At 42.4% G+C, this 16,063-nt stretch overlaps 2 protein-coding genes across 2 annotated transcripts; both read right to left on the bottom strand.

The window, feature by feature from the left end:
* Positions 1–1,533: 1,533 nt before the first annotated feature.
* Positions 1,534–4,175, bottom strand: LOC134018443 (L-rhamnose-binding lectin CSL3-like). The gene is made up of 9 exons (XM_062458378.1): positions 4,093–4,175; positions 2,757–2,786; positions 2,633–2,677; positions 2,386–2,521; positions 2,201–2,310; positions 2,083–2,127; positions 1,842–1,977; positions 1,646–1,763; positions 1,534–1,560 (listed from the first exon to the last, which is right to left on the bottom strand). The coding sequence occupies exons 1-8, from the start codon at positions 4,139–4,141 to the stop codon at positions 1,658–1,660; spliced, it is 657 nt and encodes a 218-aa protein (XP_062314362.1). The 5' UTR covers positions 4,142–4,175; the 3' UTR covers positions 1,534–1,560; positions 1,646–1,657.
* An 8,145-nt stretch (positions 4,176–12,320) lies between these two features.
* commd7 (COMM domain containing 7) lies at positions 12,321–15,913 on the bottom strand. Its single transcript, XM_062458377.1, has 9 exons — positions 15,746–15,913; positions 15,268–15,321; positions 15,063–15,165; positions 14,547–14,603; positions 14,406–14,443; positions 14,061–14,151; positions 13,177–13,226; positions 13,011–13,059; positions 12,321–12,925 (listed from the first exon to the last, which is right to left on the bottom strand). The coding sequence occupies exons 1-9, from the start codon at positions 15,827–15,829 to the stop codon at positions 12,849–12,851; spliced, it is 603 nt and encodes a 200-aa protein (XP_062314361.1). The 5' UTR covers positions 15,830–15,913; the 3' UTR covers positions 12,321–12,848.
* Between the last annotated feature and the right edge of the window lie 150 nt (positions 15,914–16,063).

Raw genomic sequence — 16,063 nt, 5'->3', positions numbered from 1 at the left:
CTGACAACTATAGCCTACTAAATAGTTAAAATACAGGCATGCATATAGCCTGTCCCCTGAGCAGTTGTTAATTCAATCAAGAGCAGCTTTCAGTTGATGAACTGCAGACCTGGGTGAGAGAGCCTGTATGGATGAGTGGAACATTTTAGAAGAAACTTTTCAGTGTACCTTGTCAGTGTTAGTCAGCAATATAGCTCCTTGGCTCTCAAACCGACCCCAACCTAAAGACCAGGGGGACTGTCAGGATGCCACACTATCATGCATTGGACCAGAGGTCAAGATAGAGATCAGAAGAGAAACTCATCTATGACTAAGCAAATGAGTACAGTAGAAGATAGTTTGAATGAGAATATCTGTTGACATGTTTCCTTGTCCTTTTGTAGACCTAAAACATCCAGTATATTTACAGCTCTCAAAATAGGCTTTGAAATAATTGTATACTGTATTATTAGGTAGTAGTGCAAAGTAGCTATGCATGTTATATACTGCAGTACGACTTTTAAGTGATGTGTCCACCGTCCCCAACTACTGTAATTGATTACATGTAGCCTGTAGTGATGTGGCCTTCGTGAATGATTAGTTAATTTTAACAAATCTTTAGTATGACTCAGGAGTAACGAGTAGTCTCAGAGCGATATGTTCATTTTCTCGTGGCCGCGCATCGGGACAGTTCCTCAGTAGAGGAAATGATTCGTTCATCTACCGACTGTCTTCGGATACTTTTTCACGACCTGCATAGGCTCAGAAGAGGAAACGAAGGATTGGTTTACCTCATTTGACAGCTAGGTTTAGTATGACGTTAATGATATTCGTTCACAAGTAATAATTACAGGTTGTTATTTTAACTTGTGTAATTTCAGTTCATTGCAGTGTAATTGTTTACCGTGATAATTAAAAATGCTAGTGTGATGACAAATGACAATTTCAAATCATACAAACTGTCATTATGCTTTTTAATGTGGGAATTTCTATTTTAAAATAGGCCATCTGCCACACAAATGTGTAATCTTGGCTTGTTAAGATGCACCAAGATATGATAAATGTTTGCAGTGGAAGTATTCAGGCCAAGGATTTGGCTATCAAATATTAGTGTGCGTTTGTGAGAGAGAACGCGCATGTCTGTGTGCGTGCACGTGTCTTACATGCCAGGTATCTGGCAGTTCAGAAATAATTTGTGTGGACAGCAAAGATATTAAGGCAGGAACCATGGGAATAATTGTTTTGTATGTTCCGGCTGGAAAGGATTGAATAATAACTACATTTCATAACACTAAGAACAGGATGTGGTGATGCCTGGGAAAAGTATTTGAAACCAGGTAGGTTTTGTTTTAACTCAGAGCTTTGCTCTGGACTTTGTCTCAGTGGGTTTAGTAAATCAAGTGCTTCCTACATCAATGATCCATATTGTCCCTGATGCGTTTCTGACTGACCTGGAAACAACCACAACACACTGATACATGTAAATGGTGGAAAATGGTGGAATTTATTCAATATTGAACCAGTCTTTGGCATTGGAACAGGTTCACATCCAGGTCCACTCCTTCGACCCAACAATACTCACTGAAACAGAAAGTGCCAGTCAACAAATATTATATTATAAAAGACACACACGTCACTCATACAGAGTGATGTAAAGATCACTTACCGCAGGTGTAGGTCATGTGCAGGTATAGGTCACATACAGGTATTTGTAGGTTCCATAACAGGGATCAGAGAACACAGAGTTGGAGGCAGACAGAGAACAGCTTGTATGTCCATTGCACCTGGGAAGGAGCAAAATAAGTGTGTGAGTGTGTGTGTGAGAGAGAACACGCATGTCTGTGTGCGTGCACGTGTCTTACATGCCAGCCACCGACAGCAAGGTTGTGGGGTTGAGGCAGTTGGTGTTGCTAATCTGGCTTGGTGGACGACCAGTGACGCAGGTCACCCTGTCTGTGCGTCCATAGTTAGCACTGACAACGTTGATATGAGAACTCCCTGGAAACAGGAAGTTATTACCTCTGCTTTCTTACCATCAAAGTGTATGCCGTGTGGAACTATTAACAGCATAGTAGGGCAACAGCATTCAGTGTTACAACATACCACAGTTTAGGGTAGCCTGCTGACCTTCACAGATCACTGTCGTCTCTGAAACAGTAATAGTACAAATATGTCAGTGTCAACGCTATACACACACACAATCAAACACACAAATACCAACTTGGGGGAATGCAGTTGTAGATCACATGCAGGTATTTGTAGGTTCCATAACAGGGATCAGAGAACACAGAGTTGGAGGCATCCAGAGAACAGCTTGTATGCCCATTGCACCTGGGAAGGTGGAAGGAGCAAAATGAGTGTGAGAAAAAGCAAACACGCATGTCTGTGTGCGTGCACGTGTCTTACATGCTAGTCACCAACGGGAAGGTTGTGGGGTTGAGGCAGTTGGTGTTGCGAATCTGATGTCGTGGACGACCAGAGATGCAGGTCACACGGTCGGTGCGTCCATAGTTAGCACTGACCACGTTGATCACAGAACTCCCTGGAAACAGGAAAAAGTTAAGCCCCATTCTCTTACCATTAATGTAACTTCAATGCTGTGGGAAACAGTATAGCAAGGCAACTGTACAACTGTAACAGTGTAGCAACGTACCACAGTTCAGGGTGGCCTGCTGACCTTCACAGATGTCTGTAGTCACTGAAACAGTACAAATTATAATTGTCAATCGTTTACAAAAAGCAGATCCTCCCTTGGACAATCAGGCTCTGAGTTTTACCTGCTCCTGTAGACATACAACATGCCAGCACTGAAAAAGACAGAAAGATCACAATCACAATCTGGCAGTTGGTCAAATATGGACCGTAAACATTCCTAGAGCATCATATACAGTTGTACCCAGAGCATCATATACAGTTGGACCCAGAGCATCATATACAGTTGGACCCAGAGCATCATATACAGTTGGACCCAGAGCATCATATACAGTTGGACCCAGAGCATCATATACAGTTGGACCCAGAGCATCATATACAGTTGGACCCAGAGCATCATATACAGTTGGACCCAGAGCATCATATACAGTTGGACCCAGAGCATCATATAGAGTTGGACCCAGAGCATCATATACAGTTGGACCCAGAGCATCATATACAGTTGGACCCAGAGCATCATATACAGTTGGACCCAGAGCATCATATACAGTTGGACCCAGATGCATTTGCAACATCTACAACGCCTTCTGGATATTTGTGGAAAGACAAGAAACTCACCCCCACCCCTTTACATTTCATAAACGGAAACTAACAATTCATTGAAGTAATGCAAGGCTGAGTGTCACCCTGCCCCCACCTCTCAGGCTAAAATCTGGAGTTGCTGGATGGAGTCTACTTGATGGTCTCACCTCATTTTGTAACTTACTGTTGCATGTTGTTAAGGGTCAAGATGTGGTCTGGTTGTTCTAATTATTATAGTTTGGTATAAAAGGGAATTATGAAGCATTGTTCTGTGGATTCTTTATCTCCTAAGCACTTTCAGCTCTGGCTTGTCCTACTTTTTTGCCTTGTAATCAATTCCATTATCCATTTCATTTCACCTTACTTTGACCATTCTGGCTCCAATTTAACCCATACATTTAGTCATTTAGCAGACGCTCTTATCCAGAGCGACTTACAGTAAGTACTGGGACATTCCCCCGAGGTAAGTAGGGTGAAATGCCTTGCCCAAGGACACAACGTCACTTTGGCACGGCCGGGAATCGAACTGACAACCTTCAGATTACTAGCCCGATTCCCTAACCGCTCAGCCACCTGACTCCGTACCTGACACCTGAACCCATAGTCAAATAACTAAAATATACACCTTTCATTAAAGTATCCCAAAACAAATGACTTCTGAACTAGTCTTTGAAATGTTTCACGATGTCTCTGGAACTGTGATCATTCCATAACATTCAAGTTTACATTTTTAAAAGGAGGGAGCAATAGGAGTTACCTTACAGTGAATCCAGTCACAAACCATAATCTAATTCTACAACTTCAAACTTGAATGATAATGTAAATATAAAGTAGTCCTCCTGCTCACCCAGGAGCAGCCCAGAGAGACCAGGTACTTACAGATCAAAGCACCCAGCGTGAGACGAGGACTCGTGGTCTTTCTAGACATTATACAAAAACAACCTCACCTCAGACAACTTGTATTAATAGAGGCAAGAAAATCAGACTCAAGGACAAACAGCAGCTGCGTGTGTTGGATATGTAGACGTGTAACTAGTCAATTGTATTTATAGAGGGGCAGGTGGTGATTGATTGAGTTCAACCCTAATCCAAAACACCAGATTCTAATAATTACCTGGCTGACAAGCTGAATCATATTTGTTCCATTTGTGGTTCCAAATCTGCAGGAAGAGGGTTGACCAGCCCAACAGTTGAATAAAGCAGGATAATTAAGGATGTGGTGATGCTTGGGACAAGTATTTGAAATGTTGTGTTTATTTTAACTCAGAGCTTTGCTCTGGACTTTTTTGGTCTCAGTGGGTTTAGTAAATCAAGTGCTTCCTGTATCACTGATCATCCTGACCCTGGTGTGTTTGACTGACCTGTCTGGAAACTAACAACCACAACACACATACATGTAACAACCACAACACACACTAATAATGTAAATGTAAATGGAGGAATGTATTCAATGTTTTGTTGTTTGAATGATTGATTGTGTGACTGTCACACTTCCAGCCCGGCTCCAAAGGTCCAGGTCACCAGAGGAGTTACCCCTCACACACCTGCACTACATTCCCCTAATGAGCTGTTTCACTCCCTCATCTGTTGTAGCCAGACCCCCACCCCTCGCTCCTCGGCTTGAGGCAACGGCCCCGGTGGATGTTGGTGGTATTGTATTTCCGATTAGGTACCTGACTCGTCTGGTCAATTTTATTCTTTATTACAGTTTTTCACGATTGCTAAAACACATTTCTTGAAACAGTCAACCATTTTCTCAAAACTGTAAACACAAAACCAAATATTCAAACTCAATTTCCTAAACCTCTGACTCTTCTGGCAAAATCAAACACTCGCACCTAAACCATGTAATTTGTGCTCAAAATCAAACAAAGCTGTCAGATCATAAACACAGCAAATCAATATATAAACACTATGGAGCAATCATTAGACACAACACAAAAAAATGGAGAACACAGCATCCAGGCCATGTAGTTACATGTAAAGACAAAGTTGTTTATGTATACACAGTAAATGCATTTACGTAGCAATAAAGAAAATGGATTTTGGATTTTGAAACACTGGATTTTGGTGTTTTAACACCCATTGACACTTTCCTGTTGTATGACTGTTTAGCTTGTGTTCTGCACCTCTCTTTCACCAACCGTCTCTGGAGGAGGGGATCCCTCACTGAATTGCTTCTCCCAAGATTCCTTTAATTTTTTCTCCTGTAGTGAGTTTTTCTAGGAGTTTTTCCTTGTCTTCCATGAGGGTTGAGGTTGGCTGAGGGGCAGTTCTATGGCATATGTGAAGCCCTCTGTGACATTTCTTATAAAAAGGGCTATACAAATACTGTACGTTTGATTTGACTTGAAAATATTACAGTAACCATCACAACTTAGTACTGTCAACAAAGAAAAACGGGGTAAAAACCCTCTGGTGTGGTGGATCCAGCCTTGAAAGCTGACATTGTCCCAAACCGCCATTAGAAACAAGTGTGAACAATTTTGAGTCATTGTGTTTTACAGATGACAACTGTGTTGTACTTGTGTTTACTGTCTGCTGCTTGTGTTTACCTCTTTTTTTTGCAGCACAAATGCATCTCAGTGCAAAATGTGTTTGGTGAATGAGAATGTGTTTAGAGTTTTGCCAGAAGAGTGCCTGATTTGACACATTGGTGGTGGTGGGGGGGGGGGGTTGCTTTGTACGCACCAAAATTTGAGTTGGCCCTACCAAATTACCAAGTTACCTGGAGCTGAATGAGCACAGATCTGATTGAGGATAACAGCGGCCACTGGTGGACGAATAACAATGGTGCAACATAAATAAATTCCATGGCATTATTGGCTGCACAGCAGAATATTGAATGGTCGAATACCTCATTGGCCGCTGCTCTGTCTCCGTCTATGCGTCTGCGAGTAAACATGTGTTTTGAGAGATTCAGACTTCTCTACTAAATGAGAAACTGAACAGGATACTGGTTACTTATTGGAATAAAATTCACTCAGAAGCACATTCGACTGGACTGGACTGTCGGTCAAGGACAGAACAGCTGGACTGAAAAAACAGTGACCGGCGTTTTCGGACTGGCTTCAGGTTTTGAAAGTGAGGATTCACTTACAGCCTGGTACTTCCATTTCACTAAACAGATCGGTATGATATGGAGGGTTATAAAAAGTAAATTTGGACAAAGAAGGGTTAGAAGTGTAAAGGGATGGGATACTTCACTGTCATGACATCAAATGTTTAACGTAGACAAAATATCACAAATATATAATGATGGAAATATTTTTATGTTAAAAAGTGCGTGTTATAACATAAACCAGGAAAAAACCGAGCACTAGGAGTCAGAGATAATAACATCGCTGCTTTAATTCTCCTGACACAGATTGCAGGTCGCTGTGCGGTGACAGGATGGAGGCGTGTGTTATGGCAGGTTTTGACATAGTTACAATATTTATGTTTCTTTAAGCGGTAAAAGGTAAGTTCCTTTGTTATAGACAGACGAATGTTAGAAACTGAGGCTCTGTGGTGTGGTTTACTCTGTAGAATGGACACTTAGATTGTCTTAAGGTATTTATGGTGTTGTTTTATGATACCTAACTAAGACCTCTTAGTTAGGTCTGGGGGTTGGGGGAGATTGTTATCTCAGTTGAGCGAGCTGACCTAACCTTTTGGCCAAGGAGATTGTGTCCTGTGTCCTGTTTGTGTATCATTAACCATCTCCTTCTTTAGAGAGGGAGCTGGGGCATCAAAGAACTGTGGGACACTTGATGTGGAGTCAAACTGTCACTGAGCAGTGCTGACCAATCACAGAGTTTGCTACATTGATGGATTGACCATCAGAAGAACCATTTGATCTAAAGTTTATATAAGGCAGGGTTTTAGGGTTGTTCTTCATCACTCTTGCGAACGACCTGTGGCTAGCACCTCCTTCGTAATGACTGATCAGCAAAGCTTTGTTTAATATTACGTAATTGTATAATCTAAATAAATTGTATTAAAACCACATCTCTTGACTACTCAGATCTACACAGTGCCACTTGAATTTCCACCATTACAGCGTGTGAGACAATACTCAAAAATCTTGAATTATGAAAATTTAAAGGGTGATTTTTCTGCTTGTCTGAGCCCTGCTCAGAATTCTGATGTATAAGAACAAGATAAGACGACAGCCAAAAGATTATAAACTTCCTCTTTCACTCCATCTAGGCCTGTGCATATTTGCGTTTGTATCTGTATCTGTTTTCTCTGCCTGTGAGCAATGCAATTCCATTTATATTACAATGAATGTTATGCTCAAATAGTTTTCCTCGACATCTTTGTCCTATTTTGATGAATATGTGGATGGTCGAGCCAGGAGCTAGAGATTAAAGTATTTTGTCATTAATGGAACAATTATTGTTAAGTAAATTATCTTGAAAATCAAACCTGCATTTATTATCGTTTAATGTTTCCTCAAAATTTAAGAATTCATATCATTACAATTTACGAATTTCTACTGTTAAGTGGCTATCACTTAGTTCTGAACAGTTGAATAGGCTACTAATTGTTATTTAACAGTTACTAAATTATCATAATCTTAATGTTGCCTGCACTACAATGTATGTGTGTGTGTGTGTGTACAGTCCTTGGCCGGGTTTCCCAGATTCGATCGTTCTTAAGGACTTAAGAAGGCTCTTAAGAAGGGTTCGGCTAAGAAGGAGCTCTAAGATAGGGGTGTTTCCCAGACGCGTTCTTAACTGCCTTCTTAGGATCCCGCCAAAGAAGCTTCTTAAGAAGCTCTTAGAGGGAGCTGCCCACCGCCGTGGTGCTGAAACTAAGTCAATCGATGCCAGGCAAATCGATCACCCACCACTTTATCAGCGCATAAATCACACACAACACCCCATTTCTCTTCTTTTTTTTAAATAAACTTATTTTCCTTTTCAACCATGTGTTCTGTGGATCATTTTGCGTCATTTCCTAGCTTTCAAGCCCTATAGCCTACATGATAGTTGGTATGGGTTGTGTGATGGTAGTGGGTTTAATGTTGGGAGTAGGGGGGTGGCACCCTATGTTGAAGGCAGCGTAATGTTTCCTCCCAATCCAGCACGGATCCACCAGGGAGGGATTGTGGATTGGGATCAGTGTGCCATCCACGAAACCAATCACCCGGGGGATCCCAGCCATGGCATGAAATCCACGGTGGACCTGGCGGACCTCGTCCCGTATGGTGGGCATTCTGATGTGTGTCCGGGCATGGCGCAGGAGGATCGGTGTCACGGCTGCCACACTCTGTGAAACCGATGCCTTGCTGAGGCCGGTGCCGTCCCCAACCACCTCCAGGAAGCTCCCCACTGCGTAAAAACGCAGCGCGGCCAGGAGCTGCACCTCCGGGCTGAGGGCAAAATTGCATCGGGTTGCCCTCTGACGAGGCGTTGGATATCCACACGGGGAAGCCGGTACTTGGACTGGACAGCCCGGTCCGACAGCACATTCAGTGGGGAGAAGTGCTGACGCACATAGGCATTTATATAAACTGTCTGGCTTCGCGCACGGCGACGCTGTTGATTAGCAGCGAGAATATGCTGTATTGCAGCCATGGTGTCTCACACGCGTGGACTTCAGCAACGCCTTTATATAGACTAGCAGGTGGAGCCTCTCTTGATGAGGTTCCAGCCGAGTTCAATTACACCTGTCAGTTTCCCTGATATCTGTGAAATACCACAGGGTTGTTGATGTTTTTATAGCTAATGTAAACTCATATGCATATGCAGAATGTGTGTGAAAACGTAATGAGTGATAGTAATGATGATTCATTTTATTTATGTGCTACAGGAACACATGGGCAATTATTTATTTTTATATCTTTATTTTTATTCTTATGCTATTATTTTTCTTGTTCTGCAGCTGTGGGCGCACATTTATCATCACGCATGGTTTTAGTATTCCTTTGAGTGTCAGATATAACTTTCCCTGATGCAGCTGCAGTGAGCGTTTGGTCGCTAAGAAGGCTGTTAAGAGTGGGTCAGGCTGATCTTACATTTCCTTCTTAGTGAAAGATCTTCTTAAGCTAAGAACGACTCTGGGAAACACGTCCTTCTTTCACAGCGCTCTTAGAACGCTCCTAAGAAGCTCTTAGGCTTCTTAACGAATCTGGGAAACCCGGCCCTTGCCTGCTTATGTTCAACCCCAAGAAGAGAGTCTCTTTCCTCAAGGGACCTTAGCGCTGTGACTCTGCCTTTCCCAGATACGAGGCTGATAAACGACAGGAAGTCCCCTTGCCACAACACCCCTGGTGTGGTGGGTTTCCAGCAGTTAGGCTAGAGGGTCTGGGAGGGTTAGAGCCTAGCATGCTGTCTCTGGCACTGTGTTAGGCCGGAAGACATCAATTACCCTCTGAACACCCCGGTTCAGGCAGTGCATGTGAGTGAGAAAGATTGAATAAATAAAAGAGGGATATAAGTGACCATTTCTGGTGAGGAGGAATAAGGGGAGAGGGGGAGGAGGAGGGAGGGTAGGGAAGGAGGAGGGAGAGAGTAGAGGATGGTGTGTTTCATTTGTGAAACCACATGATGGAGCTGACAGAAAACAGCTCTGTCAGTCACACACACACATGCATGATCACACATGTCCACAGAAACGCGCACACACACTCACTAAAACCCTGTTTCCTGACCTGGATAATTCAGTGCTTGTGTACTTGCTTCTGTTTTTCTCTGATGTGAAGACAAAAGGCAGTTGGCACATGAACAGCCATTTACTTCTTTAATTCTCACAGTCACATCCATGCAGAGACAAGGAGAGGGTTGAAAGGAGTGAAGGAGTTGGGAGAGAAGGTGAAGGTGTTAGGAAACGAGAGAAGGAGTTAGGGGGGAAAAAGATGGAGTTAGGAAAGGAGAGACGGTGAAGGAAAGAAGCTTGCTTACTGGACAAGACTGAGTGACAAATCTCTCCATCTCTCTTCAGCCTGGTTTTGTGTTGCAGTGTGTAGACGGAGGCCAGCTGGTTAAAGCTACTGGTATTGAAGATACTGGTGTAGAACCTGGCCTGTACATATTTGGTCTACATGGGTTGAGAGGCTTGACTGATTAATGGCTGCAATAGTTCCTTTTGATGCACAACTGAAAAGGCTTGAGGGTGCTTCGTAAGGTAGAAATGCTCACACGCTTGTGAAAGCACCTTGAGGGTATAGTTAATATCCATAAAAAGATAATAATACTCAGGGGAAATGTTATACAGACACAGCCCCTGAGGTATCAACAGATTGATTGGAGAAATGGTTTTCCTCCAACTGGAAACCCACATGCACACCTAGGGGCAACCGTTGGATACCTGGGACATTTTGAACCGGGTTAAAATGGGATTACACTAAACACAACTCGGAACATACACTCCTTTAACCCTTTTGTTATCTTCGGGTCAGTGTAACCCTTCAGTCATTGTGACCCCCCCCACGTGTTGCGACAACTTTACCTCATACAAAAATAAAGTGAAGCATTTTCTTTTAACCGTCGGGCTGTCTCACACCCACCTCAGTGCGAAGGTTAAAAGAAAATGCTTTTTATTTGTTTTTGTATTGGGTAAAGTTGTCGCATCACAACGATGGGTCGTTGTGAACTTTCGGGTCATTGTGACCCAAAGGCAGCACAAGGGTTAAATGCACGCTCCTTCATGTACCAACTCATGAAATCATAGACGTGTGCTCTTTTCCTGTATTGACACTGGACACATAAACCTCAATCCCCCAAGCCACACAGCCAATGGTGAAACTGTGTGAACTAGGAATCTAGGAACACAATCACACACACAACAGGTGCCTTAGTAATTAAAGTAGCTTACCTGGTATACAATCTTCACTTCCTCTTCAGCAGTATCTCTTACACACACGCCATTATGCAAAGACACACACACACACACACACACACACAATGAGTGTCTAGTTAGCAAGTAAGTGTAGCTATCGTTCCTCAGGAGAAACCAATCTAAACACACAATATAGTTTGCTTTATTTCTTTATAGGACCTTGCAGAAGCAAAGGAATCCCCCTTGTACAGGCGACAGTTGCTGTCTGTCTGGACTGTGCAAACAGGGCCTTGTTTACGGCTAATCGAATTACGCCAGGCGTTGCTGGACTTCTCCCCCATCTGGAGCCTCTGGTAATGGGAATGGATGTACTATAGTGACAGGTGACCCCATCCTATCTACTGGATGTTTTATGGGCTAGAACTTGTATGTTAGGCCAATGTGACAGTTGGAGATTTACAGCCAGTGTGGGAGCAAGTGGGAATGAGACGGGGTGACAATGGGGGAGAGGAAGGATAGGAGAGAAAGAAATTTGTGCAGCGACATGCAGCCACATGCAGCACTCAGGTTGAAGGTAGGATGTGGGGATGTGGGAGGATGAAATGTGAGTAGAGGTGTTAATGAGGGGAAGGTGTTTTTTGATAGAGACCAGGAGATTAAAGAGTAAAAGTCTATTAGTGCAGGCAGAGAGAGACACTCATCACATTGTAGTTCAGTGCCCTTCTGTAACACTTCTAATAAACACCAATCATGGCCAGGATTTTAAAGCCGGTTGTCAGTCAAATATTTGTTGTAGATTTGCTTTTGTTTTTTTTTCACTTAATTATACAGTATGCATGACCAACGGCAGCAATGCATACATGTTGGGTCTGGGCCTACTGTAACACTTCTAATAAACACCAATCATGGCCAGGATTTTAAAGCCGGTTGTCAGTCAAATATTTGTTGTAGATTTGCTTTTGTTTTTTTTGCACTTAATTATACAGTATGCATGACCAACGGCAGCAATGCATACATGTTGGGTCTGGGCCTCGGTCTCACATTAATCTATCTTATCAACACATCAGCTCTGTGTTTTTAAACACAGAAGGTCTACCTGACAGATCCAATCTAGAAGATCTTTAGAAAGTCATGCCACTCACACCAGACACAGAATCCAGGTAGGAATGGGGCAGGACTCCATCAAGATCTTTTACTGGATCATAAATAATTTGCCAAAGTAGTTTGGAATGAGCAGCTACTGTAGCCTGACATTACGAGCTAATATCCAATTCACCAATTCAGCTGGCTAGGCTGTAAAGGGGTGACAATGCCAAAGTTCAATAGACCGAGTGATCAGCAACATGATAGATATACTTTATTTGGTCGATGAGTGTAACTAGAACATCAAGTTTGATTTCACTGTGCTAAATGTGCAGGAGTAACAAATGACGAAGGCCATGGGAAATCAGGATAGCCGTGCATGCAGTAGTGGCAGCAAATGTGACTAATAATTAACTAACATTTCTTCATAATAATCTATAGTAAATGGTTTCAAAAGCAACATGAGCAGATCTTTATCACAAGTCACTAATTAAAATAACTCAACCATTGAACTTAGGGAAACATGGAATAAAAGTCTGGAAAGTTCTGAGGTTCCAGGTGTTCTAGAACGTCTGTGGACTGTCGTCGAGGTCGGCTGGAAGGACAGGGCAGGGCGAGCAGCTTCAAGACTGTCCTTTGTGGTAGCACCAATCCCAAATCAAGCCCTAGGCCAGGCTTACACATTGATGGTCTCCACAGAAGTCATTAGGGCCTCCAGTTCGACCTGGACCAGGCCCTCCCAGCACTTGCAGGACTCCAGCGGGCTGCAACAGCAGGGCTGAGGCTCAGCTGAAACAGTCCATGCTGGCCTTAGCTCTCTCCATCTCATGAAGGAAGTTATAAAACTGTGGGAGTGTCAACTCTGCAGAAGAAAACGGAGGAACATTGAGTACTAGGAAACATGTTATCCAACGAGATTTTGCGGTAGCACACAATGTCAGGCATACCCATGTGGACATTTTCAGTGGAGTTCCCCTTCCTGATGACCAACTTCAACTAGAATGAAACCACAATTTATTTGGTGTTCAAACGTATTATTTTCAATTTACTTTTAAACGTGAACAACACGTGTGCTCTGAGAGCCACGTACAACAAAACACTGCATATCCTAACCTGAAGAAAGATGTTGCCAAGCTTCTGGATTTCACTGGTCCCAACCGTCACTGCCAAAAGAGAAAACACACTTTAGTAAGCTGCCACCTTAATGTTAGGATCTCACCTACGAGCTCCAACACCACACACTGAAGGCCATCTTAGACATACGCTCAAAGACAGATGTACTACTAGGTAGTTACGTGCATACGCACACACACAGTGGGATATCAGTTTGTGTACGTTGCCATGCGTGATGCGTACACATAAGCATAGTCTGGGTTAGGCTCCTTCGGTCTTATGGCTGGCCTTCACTCCAGCCCCGATGGCCAGACACACACCACTTTGAATGAGTAAAACTTTACATTTCAACACTGCTATTTAGCATAGCCAAGTGCTTAGCATAGCCCTCTAAACCTGCATGCATGGAGGTCATTACCATGACTAAGGCTAAATAGGGTTGGCAAGGGTCATTACTGTTGATTTACTATGATTTACTGATAAGAGGCTGTTGTTATTGTTTTGTAAACCTGATAAAATCTCGAAAAGACCAACTCACGTTAAAGTAAACAAACCGTTGACTTTAGTCTCTGGCTCTCATATGAATAAACATGCAGCTTTCACAGAGATAGAGGTGTGGTGTGTCTATGAGAGCAGAACGGTGGGAACAGAGGCTATGTCTCTCCTAAGCTCTCAATCCACCTCCACAGCCTCCTTTCTCTCTTTCTCTTCAGCATCAGCACACTTGTTCTTTATTTTGCCCAATGACGATCACTTCTATTTATGCATGTACAGAAGTACAACTTTTATTCTTTGATTATTTAAAACCTTGATTCACATGTGTTCAATGTACAGTATATTGATGGAACAGTGTTGAATACAGATCTATTTTACTGAACTCTTACCTCCAAACTTCCACTCCATGTCCACCAGCTGGTTGACCATCAAGGTCTGTCCTACGGCCAGCCTGGACAGCACAGCATAGTGGACGCTCCACTGGACACCAAAATACACAACAACTGATCAGCAACATCAAGCCTGACTAGCACACTCCCTGTTTCGGCACATTACATAATAGATACTATTGTCAGTTTGTATTTTAAAGTGTGGGGTGATTTACCGTTGTGTTAATGTTCCAGGGCCTTTATTGATGTATTAATTTACAGATTTTTTGAGCTGTGGCATATAGCCCATGACATTGTCCCCTAAAGTTAACAAGAAGCATTTGAAAAACGTAATGATCAGATTACCTGCTGGGAAAAATGAGACGCTTTCTCTTCATTTAAGCCTAGAAAATGAACACAGATATTAAATCATGACAACATAACAGTAGATGACATAATCTCAGTGAGACCCATACATGTTCATTCTGGTACAGTATCCCTACGTACCTAACGTCAGGAGGTCTTCTTTAACCTGGTCAGCTGTCAGATTCTTCTTGAGGGCTCCTGAAGTCATTTGAATAAATAAATTAAAAATTAGCCTGAAATCATCTAAATGATAGCTTTTGTCAAATGTTTCATTCTATCAATAGACCATTCAGTCTTGATAAAATATATTTTTGAAGCAGTTAGCTTCAAGTGTGTCTTTTGCATGTTTAACCCTTGTGTTATCTTCGGGTCATTCTGACCCATCAGTCATTGTGACCCACCGTCGTATTGCGACAACTTTACCGCATACAAAAACAAAGTGAAGCATTTTCTTTTAACCGTTGGGCTGTCTCAGACCCCCCACATTGCGAAGGTTAAAAGAAAATTATTTTTATTTGTTTTTGTATTGGGTAAAATTGGGTAAACACAACGATGGTTCGTTATGAACCTTTGGGTCATGTGACCCGAAGGCAGCACGAGGGTTAAAAAATTGTGCGGAATGGTGGTGATGATAGTAATGACGATGAAGGCATGTACCATGTGGAACCAGGAGAACACTCTTCATCAGGTTTCTCAGTGGACCAGCACTCATCTTGTTAGCTCCCGCAAATTCAATAAGCTCCTGCAGGAACCTGTCTGTCTGCACACACAAGCACAACAACACAACACAATGCAGGACACTGAATAGACTTTACGTTGTAATCAAGCCAGTGTGTTGATATGCTAGACTTCCTTCACTCACCTCTTTTGGTTCCAGCAGGAAGTTATAGAGTATCTCTGTAAGTCGCACAAATTGCTGCATTCAGACACAAAACAGGCATTACTGCATAAATCAGTTGAGCTTCATCGAGGCGCTCCTATCATCTAAACCTGAAAATGCAGGAAAAGTAGGCTACACTGTGGCTGAACTGCTGCTGTTAAACACATTGTACATTGATTGTGATTGCTAAGTGTCACACAGTCATCACATGACTTGTAGTTGACAACTCACTACAAAATCCTTGTTATTTGCTAGTATTTTCAGTCCAGTGCAATATAATATAGCAGTTGACCATGAATGTATTTTAAATGAATCACATGTTGATAGAACACTTGAAACCGCTGTCTGTGACCACATATTCAGCGAGTTAGTTACCTACATAGTTAGCTAGCTAGCTAGCCTTGGCTAAGTGTCTCTATCGCATATTAATAACATCATTTTGGGTTCCTGCATTGCTTACCTGCTCATTGAATTTGTTTAAATTCTGAAAGTCGTTGCTCACAGAGTCTGGTAATGAATCTTTATAAAAATGTAGTTGCAACATTGTTACCAGTATTTTGTTTTTCTCTGATATTTGTACTGGTGCAGACTTCCGTTTCTATTTCTCAAGCTGAATGGAAAGCAATCTTGGTATTCGAAGCCGCACATTCGCCGTGGTACTTAAAGTGCCAATGACCACAAACCACTTATATAAAAAGTATTGGGATAGGTATATAGCAGTTTGATGAAAACGGCACGAATATACACTTGAGAATGCAATTTCAGTTTTAGATAATTA

Source organism: Osmerus eperlanus, chromosome 4 (genome assembly GCF_963692335.1).
Source record: "Osmerus eperlanus chromosome 4, fOsmEpe2.1, whole genome shotgun sequence".
Lineage (NCBI taxonomy): Eukaryota > Metazoa > Chordata > Actinopteri > Osmeriformes > Osmeridae > Osmerus > Osmerus eperlanus.
The sequence above is the reverse complement of the archived record's forward strand: the minus strand, read 5'-3'. Positions and strand labels throughout refer to the sequence as shown.

Coding starts and splice junctions, on each gene's coding strand:
- LOC134018443 (XM_062458378.1), bottom strand. CDS start 4,141: ATGTCTAGAAAGACCACGAGTCCTCGTCTCACGCTGGGTGCTTTGATC. Junction 2,311..2,385: donor TTCCCGTTGGTGACTAGCAT/GTAAGACACGTG, acceptor CCACCTTCCCAG/GTGCAATGGGCATACAAGCT. Junction 1,978..2,082: donor GCAGGCTACCCTAAACTGTG/GTATGTTGTAAC, acceptor TCCTGTTTCCAG/GGAGTTCTCATATCAACGTT.
- commd7 (XM_062458377.1), bottom strand. CDS start 15,829: ATGTTGCAACTACATTTTTATAAAGATTCATTACCAGACTCTGTGAGC. Junction 15,166..15,267: donor TCCTGCTGGAACCAAAAGAG/GTGAGTGAAGGA, acceptor TTGTGTGTGCAG/ACAGACAGGTTCCTGCAGGA. Junction 14,152..14,405: donor CGTCTCATTTTTCCCAGCAG/GTAATCTGATCA, acceptor TTTGGTGTCCAG/TGGAGCGTCCACTATGCTGT.